Source organism: Phocoena sinus, chromosome 5, assembly GCF_008692025.1.
Source record: "Phocoena sinus isolate mPhoSin1 chromosome 5, mPhoSin1.pri, whole genome shotgun sequence".
Classification (NCBI taxonomy): domain Eukaryota; kingdom Metazoa; phylum Chordata; class Mammalia; order Artiodactyla; family Phocoenidae; genus Phocoena; species Phocoena sinus.
This window is the reverse complement of record NC_045767.1, coordinates 60,435,363-60,459,009: the sequence shown is the minus strand read 5'-3', so window position 1 is coordinate 60,459,009 and position 23,647 is coordinate 60,435,363. Positions and strand designations below refer to the sequence as shown.

Sequence of the window (23,647 nt, the reverse complement as noted above, 5' to 3'; positions counted from 1 at the left end):
ATCATTGGTCACTCTTTCCACACTGTAGAATGCAGCATTGCTTTGTGTTCATACTTTTTTCTTTATTTGAGATAAAATCATTGTAATTCAAACTTCAAAGGGGTTCTTTTTTGTTTAGGTGAACACTTGAGTAAGGACTTTTACTTTATATCTTATCACTGCCATATCTCTTGAAGATTTCTGTGGGAAAGTGAAATAGTTTTATTTATTTATTCTATAAATTATCAATTTATTAATTGTATAAATAGTTTTAAAGATAAAACTATTTATAGAATTAACAACAAATATAGAGGTTCAAACCTTGAAACGTTCACCATCAGTATCCATTTGACTTTGAAATCAGACATTGACACTTTACAAATATTCAGTTGATACTAAGTAAAATGGTAGCATTTGCTTTAGAGTTAGAAAACATGCATGCATAGTGCAAGATTTAAATATACCTGACCTGTGTTATTCATTTTGAAATACTTCTTTGTGTGAGAAGAGAGGGCATCCTACATGATTATTAGCTTCAGAGCCATTTAAAGTGTTTGAAAGGAAGTGCATTATTTGAGAACAGCACATAAAAGGGGATTGTCAAGACTTGGTGAAATTTTATTAATAACTCAGGTGATTTAATAAAACATCCTACCCACTGAAAGCTCAAATCTGTTTGGTAAGAATTATATTTTTGAATTGAAAATTAGATATTTCCAGGGTGATTTTTGCCCTTTTGAAAGAACCAGTGAGTAGAAAGAATCCACCTTCCTTTCCTATTAAGTTAAATGTCACCAAAGTCACTAGTACCTTAGTTTCTTTTTAGAAAATTCAAGTAATTAGAATTGTAAGAACTCTCTAAACTTCTAAAAATAAATGATTGAATTTATGTATGAGATATCAAATTTATGAGAAATATGACCATCACAAAAAATATTTATAGAAATATGTTAAAAATAAACAACTAAGAAGGCATTTTAAGAAGACGCCGAAGGAAGAGCCTGAACTTATCTCCTCCCAGAGATAAATACCTACATGTGGATTAACTCCCTCAGAAGAGAACCTGAAAACTAGTTGATCACCTGTTTCACAACAAAGAATAAAAAGGACTACATCAGGATGGGTAGGAGGGGCAGAGAAAAGTTCTCACCCAAAACCCCACCCCTGGCCTGGCTGCACACAATACAGAGGGATCTTATTAGAAAGGCTTTACTCCTGGGGGAGCAAGTGTGGGACCCCACATCAGACACACGGGCCCAAGAATTCTACACCAGACAGCTGAGTCCCCAAAACGCCTGGCTTAGAAAACTAACGGGGCTAATGTCCAAGGGTCCAAAAAAGCTATTGGAAACTGAGACTCCCCTCTTAAAGGGCTCACATGCAATCCTTCTCACTCAGAGACCCTGCAAAATATCAACGGTTTGCAAACTGCTGAGACTCTTTGTGAAGGAGAGTTGTTTGCAAATCTAAAAGCATCAGTTTGGGGGGGTGCAGGGGGTGTAATATGGTGGTAATACTTGTAGGAGGCACTGGCAGAGGCCATTGTGTTCCTCACCTCACCTGCTAGCACAGGCCTGAGAGCTTGGATGCACTACCCTGCCACAAAGCTGAAGCTGGAGAGCTCTGGCAGCTGCAGCATCCCCCCACGCCCTGACTGGGGTGGCACAAATAGCCATGGCATTCTCCTGCTCCCTAATTAAAGTCTGCAAGTGTGGGTGGCTGTGACATTCCCCTGCCCCCCTGGCTGGGAGTGGAGAACACAAGCAGTCATAATATTCTCCCACTCCTGGCCTAACGGCTGACTCATGTGCACAGACAAGGCACTTTTGTACTGCATTGCTGAAGCCCAGGGGTGGGTGCAGTCAAGGCATTTTCCTGCTGCCTTCTTGAAGCAAGAGAGCAAGTCCCACCCCCTATAATCTCCAGCTACCTAGCTAAAGCCAGTGGGTGCATGCAATCCGCATAGGGGACACTACTGGCTGGCCTGGCCCTGGTGGCCACGGGGGCTGGTGTTCTTGAACTTCATGACACTGGAGCAATCGGAAAGACAGCTCTTGGCAGGCCACCATACCCAGGGCCCTGCACAGACAGCAGACTGAAACATAACCCCATCTTATATGAAAAAGGCTTATTTACTTAGCCTGGAGCTTCATCCTGAGGGACAGGTTTCAGGTTTCCCACATAACTAGAGGCTAAGGAGGTGCTCCCAGGGACTGTAAGCAGGGAGACACCATCCTTGCACACCCCCTTGGCCTTGTTAGGGCTTGATGAGGCTCCTCAGAAAGGAGCTTATACACTCACCAGGAGCCCCAGTTTTTGCAACCACAGCCAAGGAGACACCTATGGATCTTCTGGTCTGGAGGTCAGCAGGGATTACAGAGTCCTGTCATCCTCATGCAGTAGCTGACCCACAACTGAGCCTGATGAGTGCCCTGAGCGCCAACCAGCCCATACATAGATCAATCCACACCCAGGATGGGCAAGTGACTCCAACCCTCTCCTCCCCATACAGCAGTCACAGCCCTATCACAGCTGGTGGGCACCTACAGCCCACATGAGGGATGGCCATAGAATGCCTGGGTCTGGTGGCCAGAGGAGACTGCACTTCTGGGCCACACAGAACAGCTTCTAAAGATTACCACTCTTTCAAGACCAAGGCTCTCCGGTAGAGTCTTCAGACAACTGGTCCCAAAGTCCCAGGAACATCCTCCTCTCCTCAATCATGGCTTGTGGTCTTGTCATCAGCAACCTGAATCTCAAACCTGGGGAGTGCCTCAGAGTGTTGGGCAAGGTGGCCCTGGATCCCAAGAGCTTTGTGCTGAACCTGGGCAAAGATGGCAACAACCTGTGCCTGCACTTCAACCCCTGCTTCAATGAGCACGGGGACACCAACACCATCGTGTGTAACAGCAAGGATGGCGGGGCCTGGGGGGCTGAGCAGCAGGAGTCTGTCTTCCCCTTTCAGCCTGGAAGTGTTGTGGAGGTATGCATCTGCTTCGACCAGGCAGAGCTAACCATCCAGCTGCCTGGTGGATACAAATTCAAATTCCCCAACTGCCTCAACCTGGAGGCCATCAACTACCTGGCAGCCAATGGTGACTTCAAGATCAAGTGCATGGCCTTTGAGTGAAGCCAGCCAGCCCATGGCCCCCAATAAAGGCAGCTGCCTTTGCTCCCCCTGGAAAAAAAACTGATGGAGGTAGCTGCTTTCCGTAATACATGTAGACAAACACAGAGAGACAGACAAAACAAGGAGACAGAGAAATATAGTCCATATCAAAGAACAAGGCAAATCCCCAGAAAAATACTTTAATGAATCAGAGATAAGCAATCTACTTGACAAAGCATTCAAAATAATGTTCATAAAGACACTCACTGATCTCAGGAGAAGAAAGGGATGAACGTAGCAAGAAGACAACAAAGAGAAACTATAAGAAAGAACTGAAGAGAAGTGATAACTGAAATGAAAAATACATTGGAAGGGTTCAACAGCAGAATGGATAAAACAGAAGCAGATTGGGTGTCTGGGACTGACATGTACACACTGCTATTTTTAAAATAGGTAACCAACAAAGACCTACTGTATAGCACAGGGAACTCTGCTCAATATTCTGTAATAACCTAAATGGGAAAAGAATTTGAAAAGGAAAGATACATGTATATGTATAACTGAATCACATTGCTGTACACCTGAAACCAGCACAACATTGTTAATCAACTAAAAACAAAAAGAAGCACAAAATGAGCTGAAAGACAAAGCAATGGAAAACACCCAGACAGAGCAGCACAATGTAAAAAAAGAATTAAAGAAATGAGGATAACATAGGGGATCCTGGAACAACATCAAGTGGAATAACATTTGCATTATGGGGGTTTCAAAAGGAGAAGAGGAAGAGAAAAAGAAATTTCTTTAATTTGTATTTAAAGAAATAATGGCTGAAAACTTTCCTAATCTGGGGAAGGAAACAGATATTCAGTTCCAGGAAGCCCAGAGTGTTCCAAATAAGACAAACCTAAAGAGCAACACACTGAGACATGTTGTATTTAAATGGTAAAATTTAATGATTAAGAGAGAATTGTAAAAAGAAAGAAGCAAGAAAACAAGCAACTTATTATGTACTAGGGACAACCCATAAGGCTATCAGCACATTTTTCAGCAGAAACTTTACAAGCCAGAAGGGAGTGACATGACATATTCAAAGTGCTGAAAGAAAAAGACTGCCAAACAAGAATTCTCTACTTGACAAGGTTATCATTCTGAATTAAAGAACAGATTAAGGTTTTATAGATAAGCAAAAGCCAAAAGAGTTCATCACCACTAAATTGGCCTTATAAGAAATGTTAAAGGGACTCCTCCAAGCTAAAAAGAAAAGGCACTAATTAATAAGAAAACATGTGAAAGCAAAACTCTCACCAGAAAAGGTAAATAAATAAATGCTAGAGATAGTAAATCAATCTCTTATAAAACAAGTAGCAAAGTAAAAATCATAAGTAGTAAAATTAATTAAAAATACAATAATTATTCAAGGGATACATAAAATAAAAAGATGTAAAATGAGTCATCAAAAATATAAAATTAAGGAGGTGTTAAAATATAAAGCTTTGGAATGTTTTCAAAATGTAAATAAATAAATGGAAATAGATACTGTACTCATAGATTGGAAGAACCAAAATTGTTAAAATGTCCATACTACTGAAAACAATCTACCAATTCAATGTAATCCCTATCAGAATACCAATGGTGGGGCTTCCCTGGTGGCGCAGTGGTTGAGAGTCTGCCTGCCGATGCAGGGGACACAGGTTCGTGCCCCGGTCCAGGAAGATCCCACATGCTGTGGAGCGGCTAGGCCCGTGAGCCATGGCCACTGGGCCTGGGCGTCCAGAGCCTGTGCTCCGCAATGGGAGAGGCCGCAACAGTGAGAGGCCCGCATACCACAAAAAAAACACACACAAAAAATCGGTATTTGTCACAGAACTAGAAAAAAAGTCCTAAATTTGTGTAGAGCCATAAAAGATCACAAATAGCTAAAGCAATCTTGAGAAAGAACAAAGCTGGAGGTATCACAATCCTTGATTTCTAACTGTTTTACAAAACTACAGTAGTAAGTTACTGACACAAAAACAGACACATAGATCAATGGAATATAATAGAGAGCCCAGAAATAAATGCATGTACTAATGGTCAATTAGTCTACAACAAAGGAGGCAAGAATATACAGTGGGCAAAAGACAATCTCTTCAATACATAGTGTTGGGAAAACAGCTACATGCAAAAGAAAGAAACAGGGCCACTTTCTTACCACATATACACAAATAAACTCAAAATGGATTAAAAATTTAAATAAGAGACCTGAAATCATAAAAGTCCTAGAAGAAAATGTAGGCAGGAAGATCTTTTACATCAATCTTAGAAACATTTTTTGAATATGTCTCCTCAGGCAAGGGCAATAAAAGCAAAAATAAACAAATGGGACTACATCAAATTAAAAAGATTTTTCACAGCAAAGGAAAACATCAACAAAACAAAAAAGGCAACCTACTGGATAGGAAAAGATATTTGAATATGACATATTCTGTAAGGGGTTGATATTCAACATATATAAAGAACTCATACAACTCAATATCAAGAAAAGAAACAACCCAATTAATAAGTTGACAGAGGACCTGAAGAGACATTTTTCCAAAAAGACATAGAGGGCTTCCCTGGTGGTGCAGTGGTTAAGAATCCACCTGCCAATGCAGGGGATACGGGTTTGAGCCCTGGTCCGGGAAGACCCCACATGCCGTGGAGCAACTAAGCCTGTGTGCCACAACCACTGAGCCTGAGCTGTAGAGCCCACAAACCACAACTACTGAGCCCACGTGCCTAGAGCCCGTGCTCCGCAACAAGAGAAGCCACCGCAATGAGAAGCCTGTGCACCACAACAAAGAATAGCCCCCGCTCACCGCAACTAGAGAAAGCTCGTGCACAGCAATGAAGACCCAATGCAGCCAAAAATTAATTAATTAATTAATTAATTAAAAAAAAAAAAAAGGAAGACATAGAGATGGCCAATAGGCAAATGAAAAGATGCTCAACATCACTAATCATCAAGGAATGCAAATCAAAACCAGGATGTACTACCTCATACCTGTCAGAATGGCTATTATAAAATAGACAGAAAACAACAAGTGTTGGTAAGGGTGTGGAGAAAAGTCCTCATGCACTGTCTGTAGGAATGCCTATTGTAGTTACTATGAAAAACAGTATGGAGATTCCTTAAAAAATCTAAAAATAGAACTACCACTAGTGATCAAGCAATTTTACTTCTGAACATTTATTTGAAGAAAATAAAAGCATTAATTCTAAAAGATACATGCACCCCTATGTTCATTGAAGCCCTATTTACAATAGCCAAGACATGGAAGCAACCTAAGGGTCCAAGGATAAATGAATGGATAGAGAAAATGTGGTACATATACATACAATGGAATGTTACACAGCCATTAAAAAAAAAGAGAGAAATCTTTCCATTTGTGACAATATGGATGGACCTAGAATGTATTATGCTAAATGAAATAAGTCTGTCAGAGAAAGACAGACACCTGTAATTTCAATTTATATGGAATCTAAAAAACAAAGCAAATGAACAAACAAAACAAAGCAGAACAGATTCAAAGACACAGAGAACAAAACTGGTGGTTGCCAGAGGGGAGAGGGGTTGGGGGGAATGGGTTAATTAGGTAGAGAGGATTAAGGGGTATAAACTTATTGCTATAAAATAAACAAGGCATGAGGATATAATGTACAGCACAGGGAATATAGTCAATAATATTGTAACAGCTCTGTATGGTAACAAGATTTATTGTGGTGGTTATTTTGTAATATATAAAAATATCAAATCACTATGTTGGACACCTGAAACAAATATAATATTGTATGTTAATTATAATTCAATTAAATAAATAATTTTAGAAGTAACGAAATTTCTTGAAAAATACTTTGTTTCATCTCCTTTACATTCTATACTAATGGTAAAGCTTTAAGAGAAGTGAGGTAGGCAGGATTCTAACATGGCTGTCAAGATTCCCACTTTACTGGTGAATAAACCCAGTATAATCCCCCAGTGAGAGCCAAATGGAACAGGAAACATCATGGACTCCTTAGGAAAATATATGTAGTTTAGGCTTATTAGATTATAATATAAGGCAGAAGCTGGCAAACATAAGATGTAAAGGAAGATGGAGACCAAATAATAAATGAGGAGGTGAGATCTTATTCTGCAGTCAATGGGAATAGTGAGAACACATAAAACAGGAATAGAGGGGAGAGTAATAATTAATCTTTCTTAACTATGGTCTTGTGTTTTTTTCTTTTCCTTTTTTTTTTTTTTTTGAGGGGCAACAACTGATACTTTAATAGTAAATATAGATCTCATTCCCTTAGGAATTCAGGAAAGAAGTCTGAAACCCAGTATGGAACTGGCACTTTGGAGAGACTTTGTAGCCAGTTGTCTAACTCTACTTAAGTAGGTTTTAACTTCTGATGTAGTATTAACATATCCATAACAGGAGCTATTGACCACTACACATATATCTCATCTTTCTATTAGTATCTGATCTAATATCTGATCTAACATCATTGTTTAAGATTTAAGAGTTAAGAGACGTTAATATGTTAACATGTGTGATAATAATTTCAATTTGATATTAAAAGACAGTTTTGTCAACCTGCAGGTCCTGTGGTGAGAATGAGAATCAATAGACACACTATATTAGAAGAGAAGAAATTCTGAAAATTTTAGCTGTGGTACTTAAATGCATATTCATGGAGGTAAAAATGAAGACATCAGTGAAATGTGAAAAATACATATAATTACTAAATTTTGTGTTAGTTAGACCCTAGAAGATTTATGCTGTATATTAAAGAATAGTATAAGAATGAGTAGCATGTTTAAATGGGAAAGAAGAAAAAATCTCTTCAACTTAAATCAACCCAAACTAGTAATCTATTTGGGAAGCACACATATCATAGGCTCTTGATTCAGAAAGTGTTGGATTTCAATTCTTCCTTTTATAATTTGCCACCTATTAGATCATGGGAAAAATATGTAAGTCCTTCTAACTTGTCTTTTTCTCTTTAAGAATAACAGGAAAATATAGTTTTCCATATTTAAATCATTAACCTAATACTGGACAAAAATTACAATCAATATTTTTTCATCTAAATATCAAAATAATACCTAAAAGCCTTTTAATATGGTTATTATCTTTCAAATAATATGGTTTTTAATATGGTTATTATCTTTCAAAGGAAAGTCACATTTTAAAGTCATGATATTTAGTAAGCAAGCTTCTCTGTATTGAGTTTATTTAATTTTACACTAGAGACAGTTTATATAAATTTCTACCAGAAGTATTACTTGAATGTTAAATATTATGTTGCAAAGATGATGGGCTGACTTCACCATCATCTCAAAATGCTCATAGTGTATAAGGCATCCATAAGAGCAGTTTCTTTCTATAGCTGTGAATGTTCAAGCAAGTGTATGTTGTGATCTGACCTGGATTATACACAGAGCAAGAATGACAAATCCAGGATGAAGACCAGAGCAGCTTCAAACTTAATCCACTACTCTATAGTGAGTTATGTGATTTTTGAAGAACCTGGCTAATGCTGCGGGAGCTTATGTTAGACTAGCTTATGTAATTGATTCTGCATAAAAGACAAAAATACTGATGGTTCAGTATTCTACAGATCTGTGGGCATTGTAGTCTACTGGGTAATTGCATGAACAAAGAGAAAAAGGCATAGCTTCCTCCTCACTTTCTCCTTAAAAGAAAAGAAAAGATAAAAAGAAGAAAGAGGGAATTCTTTCTTCTAAGTACCAAAATTCTTAGGATTTGGTACTTTCACTGCAGAGGCCCTGGTTCAATTCCTGGTTGGAGAACTGAGATCCCCACAAGCCACGGTGCGTGGTGCAGCCAAAATTAAAATTAAAATTAAAAAAAGGCAAAATGCTTCTGAAGATCTGTAATAAGATGGTTAAAAAAAAAATAAAAAAAGTAAAAATAAAAGGAACAAAAGAAATCCAGTCTCTGATAAATAAAACTAAAGATATTACTAAAGGACAGTATTTTTCAAGCTTACTTTTAAAATTGAGCTTATAAATTCAGATAAACAGAGTTTTTAATGATTGCATTTTAAAAATTACAAACTAATTGCATTTAAGTAATTAAATATATTTGTCTTCTAGAAAAAACATAAGAAACTATACATACACACACTTATATCTGGAATTTATTCTATATGTCTTTGCTGCTCTTTGTATTCAATTGTTTCTGACAATTAATGGGAATGCACATGCTCCTAAATTATACTGAAAGCTTAGTGTTTGGAAATAAAATTTTGGTAGTTGAAGTTATCTAATTATTTTTGTACATATAGTATACATACAGTGTTTGTAAAGTGCAATAAAATATTTAAGGAATTAAGGATATTAATAAATAAAGATAGACATCTGAAAAATTTGATAAGAAAGTAGATTAATTTAAAAGTATGAAATTATTGATGAAATTATATTTTAGTTATAAAAGTTGTTTACAAATTTTTAGAAAATACATGTAAATGATTCCAAGATTCAAAAGAATTAGTTATGTCAAAAGGAATAATTAATATGTATCATTGTCTCAAATTTACAGAAGTTTGAGAGTCATTATTACAAGAATCATTTCTAGAAAAATGTGGAACACAGAGGGAAAGAGTAGGAATTTCATTTATCTCTTATTAACTTGATTTTTACAATGCAGAGACCCTGATGACCCACTTGAACAATTTGGTTTCCAAAACTATCAGTTATAATAGTTAATCTTCATGATTCCATTGATAAATACAGTGCTTACCAGTGTAGTATGTGATGTATTGAATTTTTCTTCAATAATTGTATTTAGTGGATCACTTACACTAGCTATTTTGACAAAACAAGTTCAAATAACCCGAGATATTTACCACTGAACCATTAGTTGTTTTACAAAGATAAACACATAAAACCAGTTATTTTGAAATCACAGTTCTCTTAAGTATCTTTTTCAAAGTTATTTTTGTAAAACGTCTTCAGGTGCACACTATGCTAATTTAATATATGTTTAGTCACTAAAAGAATGTCTGAATCAGTGTCAGACTTTAGTGAGAATTTTGTAAATTTACATTGTATTATTTAATATGATTTAGAAATCTGACATAATCTGTTTGTTCTAAAATAAGTTGTACTGAATGTAAAAAACACTCTTTGAAGTCCATGACTTCACTACTTAAAGTTTACATATCACAACACATTCTTTAAAGATTTCATGAGTCACAAATACTAAGTAATGTATAGAAAGGGAATATGTGATAACGTATCTACTTTTTGCTTGAAATAACTGTTGGGTGTTCCCTATGTGTTCTCATTTTCTCTCGGCCTAGCTTGGTACAGTGTCTTACTCTTACTGTCAAGAGTATAATACATGTTTTAAGTTTACTCCGTTTTGTTTTACAACATAGATATGTTAAGCTCATTTATGCAGTTTAAATGTTCCTTTACATAGTTTGCAGTGTAAAAGACATTGTATGGTTAAGGGCCTTATTAAGTACTGAATTTTAAATATAGTGAAATCTATATCTATAGTGTTTGTTTATACAGTATGCTGAGTCCTTGAAACCTACATATAAGCAGGAGTACGCTTTATTTGACTCTTATGAAGTATTAATTTTGAGTTTCACTTTAAAATTTTAATGTCTTCATTAGAAAAAAACATAGTTACCTGCATAGTTTAGAGTAATATTAATTTCAGATTAATTAATTAGATTAAATTTTAAGTAAGTTTTTTTTTTATTGTGATAGACTAAATTTCTTTCTAGAAAGAAGTCATTCAAGAATATTTGTACTCATCACAGAAAAGTTCAAAACTCCAAGGAAAAAAAAAAGAACAAAACTCCACACTATGGAGGGGCTACTTGCATTTGCTTCGTCCCAGGCACAGTACATGTCAGTCATCAAATGTGCCAAGAATTTTCTTGCCTTGAGGCCTTTTTTATCTGTTGTTTTGTCCAGTTAACTACTGCCATCTAATCACACAGGTCTTAATTTAACTATCTCTTCCACAGTGAGGACTAATCTAAATGTCATATGTATTTGTTACATCCTATGCTACAACTTTATAGCACTTATTATTCTTTTGAAATTACATAATTTGTCTGATTATTTAATCTCTCTCTACCCATTATCTGTAAGAGCTATGAAGGCAATAATCCTGCTTATTTGCTTTCACTGGATGTCCCAGAATAGACCATGGGTTTAGTAGTAGTCTATTAAATAAATACTTCTTACGTGAATAAACAAAAGAATGTGAAAAGTTTTCTACATAGATTCAAAGTAAAGTTACTTATTGCAACGGTAATACATGACAAAATTTGTATTCAAACTTGGTGTCTTAGTAAAAATTCACAATTTGTGTCTATATCTGCATACCTATATTACAACTAGCAGGGTTTAGTTGGATAAAACTCATGTTATGAAAAGATGGGAATGTGAGGATAGTAAACATAAGATCAGAGATGATTTTAATAGTCTCTGTAAAGGAAAGAGTCTGGGTTAGAACTGAGATTTTGATCCATAGGGATTGTTTCTCTCAACAGAAAAAGAAAGGCACAGGATTAGGAGTAGATTTAGGAATGTTTTAAAATGAGTTTCAATTTACACTATTTTGGAGAAAATTGTGCCAGGTTTGTATGGCATCCAGTTATAAATCTCTAACATGCAACTCCAGATGTGGAACTATAATTCATGGACTGAAAGAGAGATAGAGATAGAAATAGATCGATAGAGAGAGAGATAGACTTGATTTACAGGAACTTAGTCAGAAGTGAAAACAATAATAGCATATTCCTGTTTTGTCAGAGGCATTCTCCATTGGTTGCAAGAGCAGAAAACTGCAGAGTGACTGTTGTTCCTTGGCAAAATCCCTGGGAGGCTGAATGGCTCGGTATTTTCAGAAAAACAGAAAGTAATTCTAGTTCATCAAAATTACATAAAACTGAAAATCCGAGTCGGGGTGGCACACCTTTCTGTGATTTGTCACCTGAGCTTAGATCATAAAAACACATGAAGTCAAAAGTTTAAAAATGAAACTTGGGCTTCCCTGGTGGCGCAGTGGCTGAGAGTCCGCCTGCCGATGCAGGGGACGCGAGTTCGTGCCCCGGTCTGGGGAGATCCCACATGCCGCGGAGCGGCTGGGCCCGTGAGCCATGGCCGCTGAGCCTGCGCGTCCGGAGCCTGTGCTCCGCAACGGGAGAGGCCACAACAGTGAGAGACCCGCGTACTGCAAAAAAAAAAAAAAAAAAAAAAAAAAATGAAACTTAACAGTTTAGATATGGATCAAGACACTCTACTGAATAGGTGCCTTTTGAAATTATAAAAATGAAGCAAATGAATAAAATAAAAGCAGTGAGCATGAAACCTTTAATAAAACTGTGGTTTGACTTGGCATGTCATAAATGTCAAAAGGGGAATCCAAAGACGTTTATTACTAAGGCCCTACAGCTCAAATAAAATCTGCTAACTATTGGCCTTTGTACGAAAGTAAGGAGAACAAAAACTGGTAAACGCAATCCCAGCTATATTGGAGTCATAGATTATAACAAAATAACAAAAGCTTTCCTTACCTATTATTTTGCAAGTGGAAATGTAGGGACAAAAGAGATCTTTGTTATTTCTCTGAGCTCTGAAAAAAGACACTGTCTGCGGTATGTTATAGATTCTTGTATATGTAGTTCAATACCTCTGGGGTGTAAAGAATATATACTCTGAAATGGCATAAACGGCCATCCCTCTTTTTATACATTAAGAATGTGATGCTGCTTGTTAAGCTTTCCAATAGTTAATGTCATACGGTGTGCTTTTACTTCTGGATTTAGCAATGAGAAGATGGAGAAATGAGGAGTTTTGATAAATCTCCATATAAGTGTGACACAGTTTTCATCCCTACTTTCTGTCATAATGCCTGTGGGTAAAATAGAGTAATACAATGGAAGATGGGTGTGCCCCAAGAATAAAATCACCTACATCAGAATTCTGTCAGACACCTTACCAAGACTATCCCAAATGTGCTTCTAGCAAAGGGTATTTGACATAAAGAGTAAATGAAGACAGGGTGAATGAAAGTCATTTTCAGCCTCTTTATGTCTGAATTTGTTGTGTTTTTTGTGTGCGGGTTTTTTAGCCATTCCAATAGAATACATCAGTTGTTTAGCCTACAGCTACATTCAGCTAAATAATTAGAAAAATATCTTTTTCTTCCTATTTGCCTTTGCATCCTTTTCTCCAGAAGGTATTACATCAATATAAGCTGATCAATCTCTGATTATTTCTAAGAATGATAGTATTATGCCAGACAATAATCCTTAGTTTAAATACTATCATGATTACAATAATAGAAAAGACCTACAATTTTCTGAACAAAGTATTACATGACTTTTCAAATATGCAACATTTATGCATGCTGAATTTGTACTCAAAAAACTAAATGTATTTTGATTTCTCCAAAATTACATTTTAAAAGTATTGTTATTAACTGAACAAATTATCCATCAGTGTTAATGCATACTTCCTTCCCAATATTACAGTGAATGCACTTCCATCTCCCTTATACTAAGTGCTAGAATTTGTTTCAGTGGAAATGTTTGAACTACATATAAAAATGCCTGTAACTATCCTGAAATTCCACCATAGCAAGTTAAGTGTTTATGACTTAGCTTGAAAAGTACTATGTCAGACCTTGCATTTACTTTTGGAAAATATGTGGCTAAAGTTGGTAGACTTAAAATAACATAAGGAGACAGACACTGCTTTTTGAACAAGAAATATCATTAACCCTTTTAATCTTAAAAATAGTACTCTAACATTTTGGGAGGCAGGGCTAGCATAGATAAATTAATTTCCATGAACTATTTAAAATAATTTTACATATAACTAAGCTAAATATAATTCTACTTGGCTTGGATTTCTTTTAAATTCTTCATGGCTGAAGTAAAAAAAAATTTGGTTAAAACCAGAAATAACAACTTAATATATTTATCTTTTTCTGTGGAAACTGTGTGAAATGTTGGCATGTTAAGATATGACTTTGACAGTTTCATGAATTAAATTTAGGAAAAACATTTTAAAACTAATTATATTTGTAAATTTTATTTATAAAGATCTATATATATATATCTATAAATATATATAATAGATAGATACAAGCACACTTTAATTTTCTGAGTTCCCTCTCTTGTTAACAATTTCTTCCTAAACCTTTGCATATACATATAATATTCTAAATTTTATTCTAAGACTGCCAATTGTTAATGGTTGGTGTTAATGTGATTTAATCCATTAATTTATCAAGAATTTAGTTTTAATGTACAGTGTAAAGAATAGATCCAACTTTGTTTTTTTCAAGATTCATTATCACTTGTGCCAGCATATTTTTTTAAATGAAACTACATTTTCCACTGAATTAAAATAGTCAACTTTGTCATCCATGTATATGTGGGTATATATTTGGGAGATTTCTATTTTATTGCATTAGTATATCTGTCAATCTATAACAGTGCTGCATAGTTTTATTGGCAATTACTTTATATTATATTTTAATATATGGTAAATCTGGTAGCCTTTGACTGATCTATTTTTTTTAAATAATTTTAATGGCCATTCTGTAACCTTTGATTTACTTCTTGCATGAAAAATTAAGATGTTTTATCCAATTTTGATACGTTGGGATTTAACTGAAGTTACATTAACTAATAAACTTATAATACTAACAATTATACTAGAAATAGCTAAGGAAAGTAAATTGATGTGCTTCAGATAAGTTACAGCCCTTAAAAACGTTGTTTGAACTTTTAAACAGCTAGGGCTTGCTGTTAATAATTCCAAATTAACCTCTCTTCTTCATTACCTTCTGTAACTAAAAAAATTTCTTAAACTTACTATTATTGCAACTAGGTTTTACTTTCTGGTAATAAGCATCTCCCAGTAAACACAAAGAAGATTTCCTTCATAGACAATATCTTAACATATTCATAAAAAAGTGACCCCAAGTATTACATAGAAATTTTAACATCTGGTATAATGAGGAAATGAACACTTCCAAACTTTTATCATCTCCTTTAACTCTAGTTTTAGGTTCTAGGTACACACCTAATATACCCAAACATACTTTGTGGTATGAAGATAGAAGTAAAAAAGAAGGAATGCATATTTACCTTCCCCCTAATTAACTTACAATAAAAAGACATTGCAAATATGTGTAGAGAACTCTATGATAAATTGTAAAATAAGTTTCATTGAATTTCACATATTGAGATCATTTAAAAATTGTATCTTACATAACAGTATTATTGAAAACTGATAATAACATGTTTTGCATGTAAAGATTTACTTGAGACTTTTTCCTTACTATTTTTGGAGTATAAAGATCTCATATGCGTAGCTGATAGACTTTCTTAACTTGTATACCAGGAAACTCAGAGTAAACCTTTTACCTGTTTCCTGTTCTTTTCCTCAGACTTTTTTCCCCCAAGTTTATGTTGCCTCAAATTATTTTCAGAAATAGATGAAAAGTTAGAAGTAAATATACAGGTAAAACAAGTGAACAATTATCAAATGGCAGGATTACTAGGGAACCCTGTATTATTGCATTTGCTTGTGGTGCTGGCAAAACACATTAGATCAGGCGGACTTAACTGTGATTAAGAAAGGGTCTAAATACTTGGTAAGGAAACATGTCTCTGGTTCTCTTACAATTTCCTGCTGCTACTGGTAACCAATCAATGAGAGATTTAAGTATTAAAAGGACCTAAAACTTGATCCAGTAGTTTAAAACAGGGTTCCTAGAAGTAAAATGCCCAAGCTCTTGCCCACAATTTTACATGATTTCCTCTCAAGGGGGTAATATTACATGTTATTTAGCTTCATTGTCTTCACCAACATCTAAGAAAATATCCAGATATTTCTCTCTAACTTCAAAACAGAGAAATACAACAGCTGATTATTCTGCCTTAAATTTTTTTTACGTAACCAAATTGGCTCTTTCATTAATCAACTTTATCTGAAAGTTCCAGGTTTACTAGAATTTGTAGAAACCTAGAATATTCCAGCAAAAAAGTCTGCCCATCCAGCCTTAATATTATTAATACTTTTCCAAAAGTTTAAATGTCTTTCAATCAACTTGGTAACTACTCAAAGTTATCTGATGTGAGAAAAATTAAATTCAAAGTGCCTTAAAAAACATGCAGTGTAAGATTATATGAATTTTTCTATATTTCTCTGTGTCAAATAATACTGAATAAACATATTTACTCTGACCTATCGAGCCAAATGAGTTCCACCAAATCAATATGCTGGTGGTAATCCCTAAATTTCCAAAGATTTCTCAGAACATCTGGGAGAGTTGAAAACATGTATATGCTATTTCAATTTCTGTACATCCTGGATTAATATCTAAATCTGGGAATTGGTAACTGCCTAATCTTCACATTTAATTGTGTAAAATCTTTAATGATTAGTGCTTAACACACCAATTAACAACAGTTTCCCTGAAAATACAAAAGGAAGACAAAATGAAGAACATTTCCAAAATTCTAAGACCAATGTCCTTTCTTTTCAGAATCCATTTTAATAAAAGAATGAATGAATTCAATGTACCTCAACTACTTTTCCTCTTCCTAGAGAAAGAATCCTTCATGTGAATTCAAAGTCCAGTTACCATAAATGCTTGATTATTTCAATACCCTCTATTCCATGATTAAAGTTGTAAGATAAAATGTCATTAGGACTGATAGCACTTTGAAATAAATTCACTTGAAGGCACCATCAAATATTTTATGAAAATCAAATAGGTGGAATAGAATTCAAGAAAACTGGAGACTGAGTATTTCACTCTTGAAATGTAGAGATATGGGCAAAGAAAGAGGAGATAATTGCTGCTGGCCTCAATTTATTGATAGTTTAGACTTTTACCTAGACTTAGTTTCCTTCTCTTTGACATTTGTGCATCAATGTCTCTGTGTGGTGTCTTATAGATGGAAGATTTTTATGTATATATGTATATGATTATGGAAAAAGTCTAGAAGGAACTCAGAAATAAAGAAAGGATCTACTTCATTCCATCCCTGTTACACATTTTTGTGAAATAATCAACACACGATGTGAGAATCATTCAGAGACATATGCCACCAGTGCAAATAAAAATGTTCTAATTCATCCATTCATTTATTCAGTCAATCTGTTGCTCAACAAATACACGTTTTGTATATCTTCTGTATAGGAACTAGAGACAGAATGGTGAGTTAAAACAACATTTCTTGCTTTTGTAGAATTTAATGGAGGAGGTAATTATAATAAAACAGCCATATGCATACTGTAGATTTATAATTCCAATCTGTAATCATTGCTAAAAAGAGAAAGTAGAGAATGAGTTTATCAATGTGCCTGACTTAGGCCAGGGGGCAGTGGACAACAGAAGCTTACCTAGATAACTGACGTTTCAGCTGACATTTGAAAGATTAGCAGTTATTTCTCTCATCTCTAAAATAGGTAAGAGCCGAACATGCAGAGAATTAATGTCAGGATTTCTTTTCAGAATCAGGGGAGATTCAGATTAATTTATTTCATTGCAACATAGGAAAGCTATGGCTGGTGCACTGTATCCATGCTGGGTTAATTTTTTTGGGCAGGCTGCCACAAGTCCATTAGAGAGGATTTGTCTTTCCTTCTTTCCTTTGCTTTTTCTTTGCTTGTATGTTTTGTTCTCCCTGTAGCCAACTTCCTAAGGCTTTCACCTAATCTCTAGCTTCGACTATTATCCTCATATGGTTGATTCTTAAACCTATTGTTTCAGCCCAAACTAATTTCAGTGATTTCAGCCTTAAATGTACAACTTCCTAATGGATGTTTTTACTTGGATATCCTAATCTTTCCTTAAATATATCTGATGAAAGCTTCTCATTTCTCCCTCCTTCCTTATTCCCTATGGTTGTCTGAACCTGGAAAATTTAGGATAACATTGGTCCTTCTCATAATCACTCACTCATTTATTCATTCTCTTGCCCACTTCTCTGTGTATGTAATGTGTGTGTGTGTGTGTGTGTGTGTGTGTGTGTACGTATCTAGGTGTGTCAGTTCTTTGACTTTTCTGTATGATTTTCTATGTATGCCACCTCAATCAATATAACACAAATTTGTTTTTTGGTTTGTATTTTTTGGATTGACTTTTACATAAATGGAATCATACCAAATATATTCATTTAATATTTATCTAATATGTTGGGTGTAGCTCTAATTCTTTCATTTTCTTTGCAGTATAGTATTGTATGAATATACTACAACCATTTTATCCATTTTAAAATTGTTGGAACTTTGAGTTACTTCCAGTTTATGGCTAACACAAAGAACTGCAAAGGTTATTTTTGTAAATGTCTCTTGGGGTTCATATAATGGAAATGTTCTTATCTCTGCAGTCCAAAGTGGTAGCTACTAGTCATACCTGGCAAAATAACATTTGAAATGTGGTTAGTGTAACTGAGGAATCAAATTTTTTTAGCTTGGTTTTATTTAAATTTGAATTTAAACCACCACATGTAGCTACTCGCTAATGTACTGGACAGTGCAAGTCTATGGCAAATACCTAGAAGTAGAATTTCTGGGTCATATGATATGTTCATCTTCAAATATTCTAGATAATGCCACACAATTTTCCAAAATGGCTGCAAAAGTTTCCACAATAATGTAAGGAAATTCCTATTATCATCTTTGCCAACACTGGGCACTGTCAGACTTTTACATTTTTCTCAATCCGATCAGTGTAAAATGATATTTTATTTCAATTTTTTTTGCATTTTGTTGATTATTAATGAATTGAATATTTTTTCATATGTTATTAATTTTCTCAAATGTGTGTGCTTTTGAGTGTGTGTGTTCATGTGCATGTATATGCATGGGTTGCCTGTTAAGTAATTTATCTTTCTCTTTAGTTGTCTAGCTTGTTCCCCCAAAAGGCAGGTGTTCCTATATATTCTAGAATTAGTTCTTTCTTTTTGTGGGGGAGGGGTAACATATGTTACAAATACCATTTTCTTCCTTTTTGAATTCTTTTTCCACTCTTCATATGTGTATTTAATGAATGAAACTTTCTTAATGCAGGCAAATCTATAAATAAATGCCTATTAAGTAAATATATATTTATATTGAATTTCTTCAGATCACCAAAAACTATTAATTTGCGTAAGTTCCCAGAAGTCCAGTCAATATTATCTTTACCCACCCTCAATTCTAATTTGAACTATCTTCTGTTAATGGGATATCCTCACTTATTCCCTGTATGTCTCACTCTCTCATTCAACCACCGTTCTCATTCTCTGTAAGGTATACTCCATTAGGCTAACTGAAGCACTTGTGCAAAATTTAAAACCCACAGAACCAGACTATTGTACCCTCCAAATACAGGTTTCTATTCATGGCTCTGGAATTTACTAGAATCAAGAAGCCCAAGTCTTACTAGTCTTGCGCACACTCATTTGTTGATATATCAGTGGACCTTGTATTTATTCCATTTGCAACTCTATTTTCCAAATTAGTGTGACTCATACTAGCTCCAATGACTCTGTCTTCTGAGAGAGGAGCTCCTTTATTCAAGAACATCTATAAGATCTTAAAAAAATCATGGTCTTAGAGCTCTTGAAATTTAATGACTGTTTAACCCAGTATTGTCCTGTAATAGTCTGGAGTATTACTTAGTAAATATTCATTCACCTCCATCTCCCACTGAGAGTAGTGTGTATATCCTTGTCCATTGATATTGGGCTTGGATATTTGACTTGCTTTGACTACTGCAATGGTAACACATTTTTCAAATTAGAATCTTTAAATAAATTTGCAATCTGGTTTTGTGCTGTGAGAAGATTATGCTCATGGTAGCCGCATCCCCTTCAATCTAGAGCCTAGAATGAAACTAATTGCAGCCTAGTGTGAGACAATTGATCCACAACCTAAGGCAGAGTCATCCAGTCAAACCAACCCTTAGTCAATTGAACCACAGTCCACCTGCAGACCTGTGAGCATAAGAATGGATGATTATGTTGTAAGCTACTGAGATTTTGAATCTTTGTACATTAGAACATTACATATGTATGGCATTACTTTGGCACCATCTGACTAACACTTGCTGTGATGGCTAATTTTATGTATCAACCTGACTTGCCACAGTGTGTGTGGATTAAACATTATTTCTGGATGTGGTGGTGAGGTTGTTTCTGGACGAGATTAGCATTTGAATTAATGACTCAGTAAAATAGATTGTCCTACCCAGTGTAGGTGGGTACATTCCAATCCTTTCTAGGCCTAAATAGGACAAAAAGTAGAGGAAGGAGGAATTCATCCCTTTTTGCTTCCTACCTGCTTACTTAAGTGGAGCTATATCATTTTCTCCAGCCCTGGGACTGAGATTTAAACCATCTGCTCTCTTGATTCTCAGGCCTTTAGACTCAGACTGAACAATACCACTGGCTTTCCTAGGTCTCCAGCAAATGGAAGATTGTGGGACCTCTCATTCTCTATAAATGCATGAACCAAGTTATCATGATAAATGTACATATCTCCTACTGATTCTGTTTCTCTGGAGAACCTTAAGGTACCTGCCCTAATTAAAACAGTTTATCTGATAGTTTTTGGTTCTCTATTGTCTATATTCTTTTATCAGAGTCATTTGATCTACTCTTCCTCTTTGAATATTGCCCTCCCTTCTTCCTTGGACCTTTTTTGGTCTGTATATTTGTTCATTATTCAAACCTCTGAAGATGAAGATACTTTGAACTTCTTAGTGTTTTAAGAGAAAAAAGAAAACACAAGTTCGTCAGAATACTGCATCAAAAATAGCCTAATTAATTATTTCATAATATAAAAGTGACATCAAAGCCAGCACAAAATGTCTATTATTCAAACAAATCCTATTGTTATAATCTGCCTTTGTAGGATATTCCTATATAGGGAACACCCCCATCAGTCCAAATTTTCACTCATTTGTTATATAGTTTCCTAGATCACATTATGCTTTTTAAATATGAGTCTCCAACAAGTTTTATATTCATTGATTGTTGTCTGAGATATTCTAACTGGAATTCCCAGTCTTCTCTCCACAGACCTATTCAGAGCTGGTATAAATACTAAATGTAACTATCCCAGTCATGTAACTAGATAGTCTCTTGCTCTGTTATTGACTTCCTACCTTAACTTTAAGAAACAGTCTCTCAGTAAACTTTTTGGAAAGGGTTTCCACTAGGGAAACATTTTTGTTTACTCTCTGAGATCTACTTTTTTCTCTTTGTTAGAGTTCTCGGAGCCCTAGTAATCCTTACTGATTTTGTCATGAATAAAATATCTTCCTCTTTTACACTCCACATTTCAAAGCCGTTAGTTCCAGATATATTGTTCTTGTTCCATTTCTCTTTCTTTTCACATAAGACTAGTTTGGCCTTCAAGTTCTCAAAGTAGCTTGCTGCCTTCCTCCATTCTCTGATATTTCTCTGGATTTCTCACTGCCATTTCGAAAGCTAAGTTTATCTATTGTACCACAGTTCTCTCTTCATGAGAGCTGATAAAGAATTATATTCTAAAGTAGAGATTTTGGCATCAGAACATCTTAGAAATAAAAGCTGCATAATCTTTGGCAATTTACTTAGTATTCTATGCTTCAGTGCCCCATCTGTTAAATGGAGATAATAATAGTATTTGCTGATAATAATAGTATTTGCTTAACAGAGTTCTCCCAGGAACTAAATGCTATAGTTTATGTGTATCACTTAGAATAGTCTTAGGACATTTGAAACATCCATCAAAATGTTTCTATCAATATTATTAGCCTTATTAAGGTGTTGTAAAGAGTAAACAAGCTATTATATTTAAGTGAGATACTATAAAACTCTTAGAGGAAAACATAGGCAGAACACTCTTTGACATAAATCACAGCAATATCTTTTTCAATATGTCTCCTACAGTAAAGGAAATAAAAATTAAAATAAGCAAATGGGACCTAATTAAACTCAAAAGCTTTTGCACAGTAAAGGAAACCATAAACAAAACAAAAAGACAACACACAGAATGGGAGAAAATACTTGGAAAACATGCAACCAACAAGGGATTAGTCTCCAAAATTTACAAACAGCACACGTGGCTCAATATCAAAAAAATAACCCAATCCAAAAATGGGCAGAAGATCTAAATAGATGGTTCTCCAAAGAAGATATACAGATGGCCAAGGGGCACATGAAAATATGCTCAACATAACTAATTATTAGAGAAATGCAAATCAAAACTACAATGAGGTATCACCTCACACCAGTCAGAACAACCAGCATCAAAAAATCTACAAACAATAAATTCTGGAGAGGGTGTGGAGAAAAGGGAACCCTCCTGCACTGTTGGTGGCAATGTAAATTGATTACAGCCACTATGGAGAACAGTATGGAGGTTCCTTAAAAAACTGAAAATAGAACTACCATACAACCCAGCAATCCCACTACTGGGCATATATCCAGAAAAGATGAAAACTCTAATTGGAAAAGATACAGGCACCCCAGTGTTCACAGCAGCACTATTTACAATAGCCAGGACATGGAAGCAACCTAAGTGTCCATCAACAGATGAATGGATAAAGAAGATGTGATATATATGCAATGGAATATTACTCATCTGTAAAACAGAATTAAATATTGCCATTTACAGCAACATGGATGGACCTAGAGGTTATCATACTAAGTGAAGTAAGTCAGACAGAGAAAGACAAATATTATATAATATCACTTATATGAATTTATTTACAAAACAGAAACAAACTCACAGACTTAGAAAATGAATTTATGGTTACTGAGGGGAAGGGTGGAGGGGAGGAATGGATTGGGAGTTTGGGATTGACATGTACACACTGCTATATTTAAAATAGATAACCAACAAGGACCTACTGTATAGCACAAGGAACTCTGTTAAATACTCTGTAATACCTAAATGGGAAAATAATTTGAAAAAGAATAGATACATGTATATGTATAACTGAACCTTGCTGTACACCTGAAACTAACACAACATTGTTAATCAACTATACTCCAATATAAAATAAAAATTTTTAAAAATACTTCAGCTGCCACTCAAGGTCTGTAACCATTTCCAGGTACATCTTGTTCTCAAAGCTAAGATTACAAAGAAACCTTGCTTAAAATAATAGACACACGCATTCAATTTTACTTTCAACCTCTCATGTTTGTCCCCTAGTATGTTGTAATTTGTGTTACAAATTACTCATCCTCTCTTCTTTTTTTTTCTTTTTTGAGAGGAAATTGGCTAATAACATTATATTAGTTACCAGTGTACGACATAATGATTCAATATTGTATATATTGCAAGATAATCACCATAATAATTCTAGTTAACATCCATCACCACACATAGTTATATTTTTTTTCCTTGTGAATCATGCTCCCTTCTAACAAATAAAATATAAAGAGAAAAAAAAAGAACCCTAATAAGACTCAAACTATTGGCTTTATTATTGCACAGCCGAGTTTTAATAACCCCTGACCTACCGTGATTCTTAATAAAACAGGTCAAAGACCACA

At 34.9% G+C, this 23,647-nt stretch overlaps 1 protein-coding gene across 1 annotated transcript; it reads left to right on the top strand.

The window, feature by feature from the left end:
* The first annotated feature begins 2,657 nt into the window (after positions 1 to 2,657).
* On the top strand, positions 2,658 to 3,109 carry LOC116754420 (galectin-1-like). Its single transcript, XM_032633061.1, has one exon. The coding sequence runs from the start codon at positions 2,702 to 2,704 to the stop codon at positions 3,107 to 3,109; it is 408 nt and encodes a 135-aa protein (XP_032488952.1). The 5' UTR covers positions 2,658 to 2,701.
* Positions 3,110 to 23,647: the final 20,538 nt, after the last annotated feature.

Excerpts from the sequence above, each read along its gene's own strand:
- LOC116754420 (XM_032633061.1), top strand. The coding sequence starts at position 2,702 with ATGGCTTGTGGTCTTGTCATCAGCAACCTGAATCTCAAACCTGGGGAG.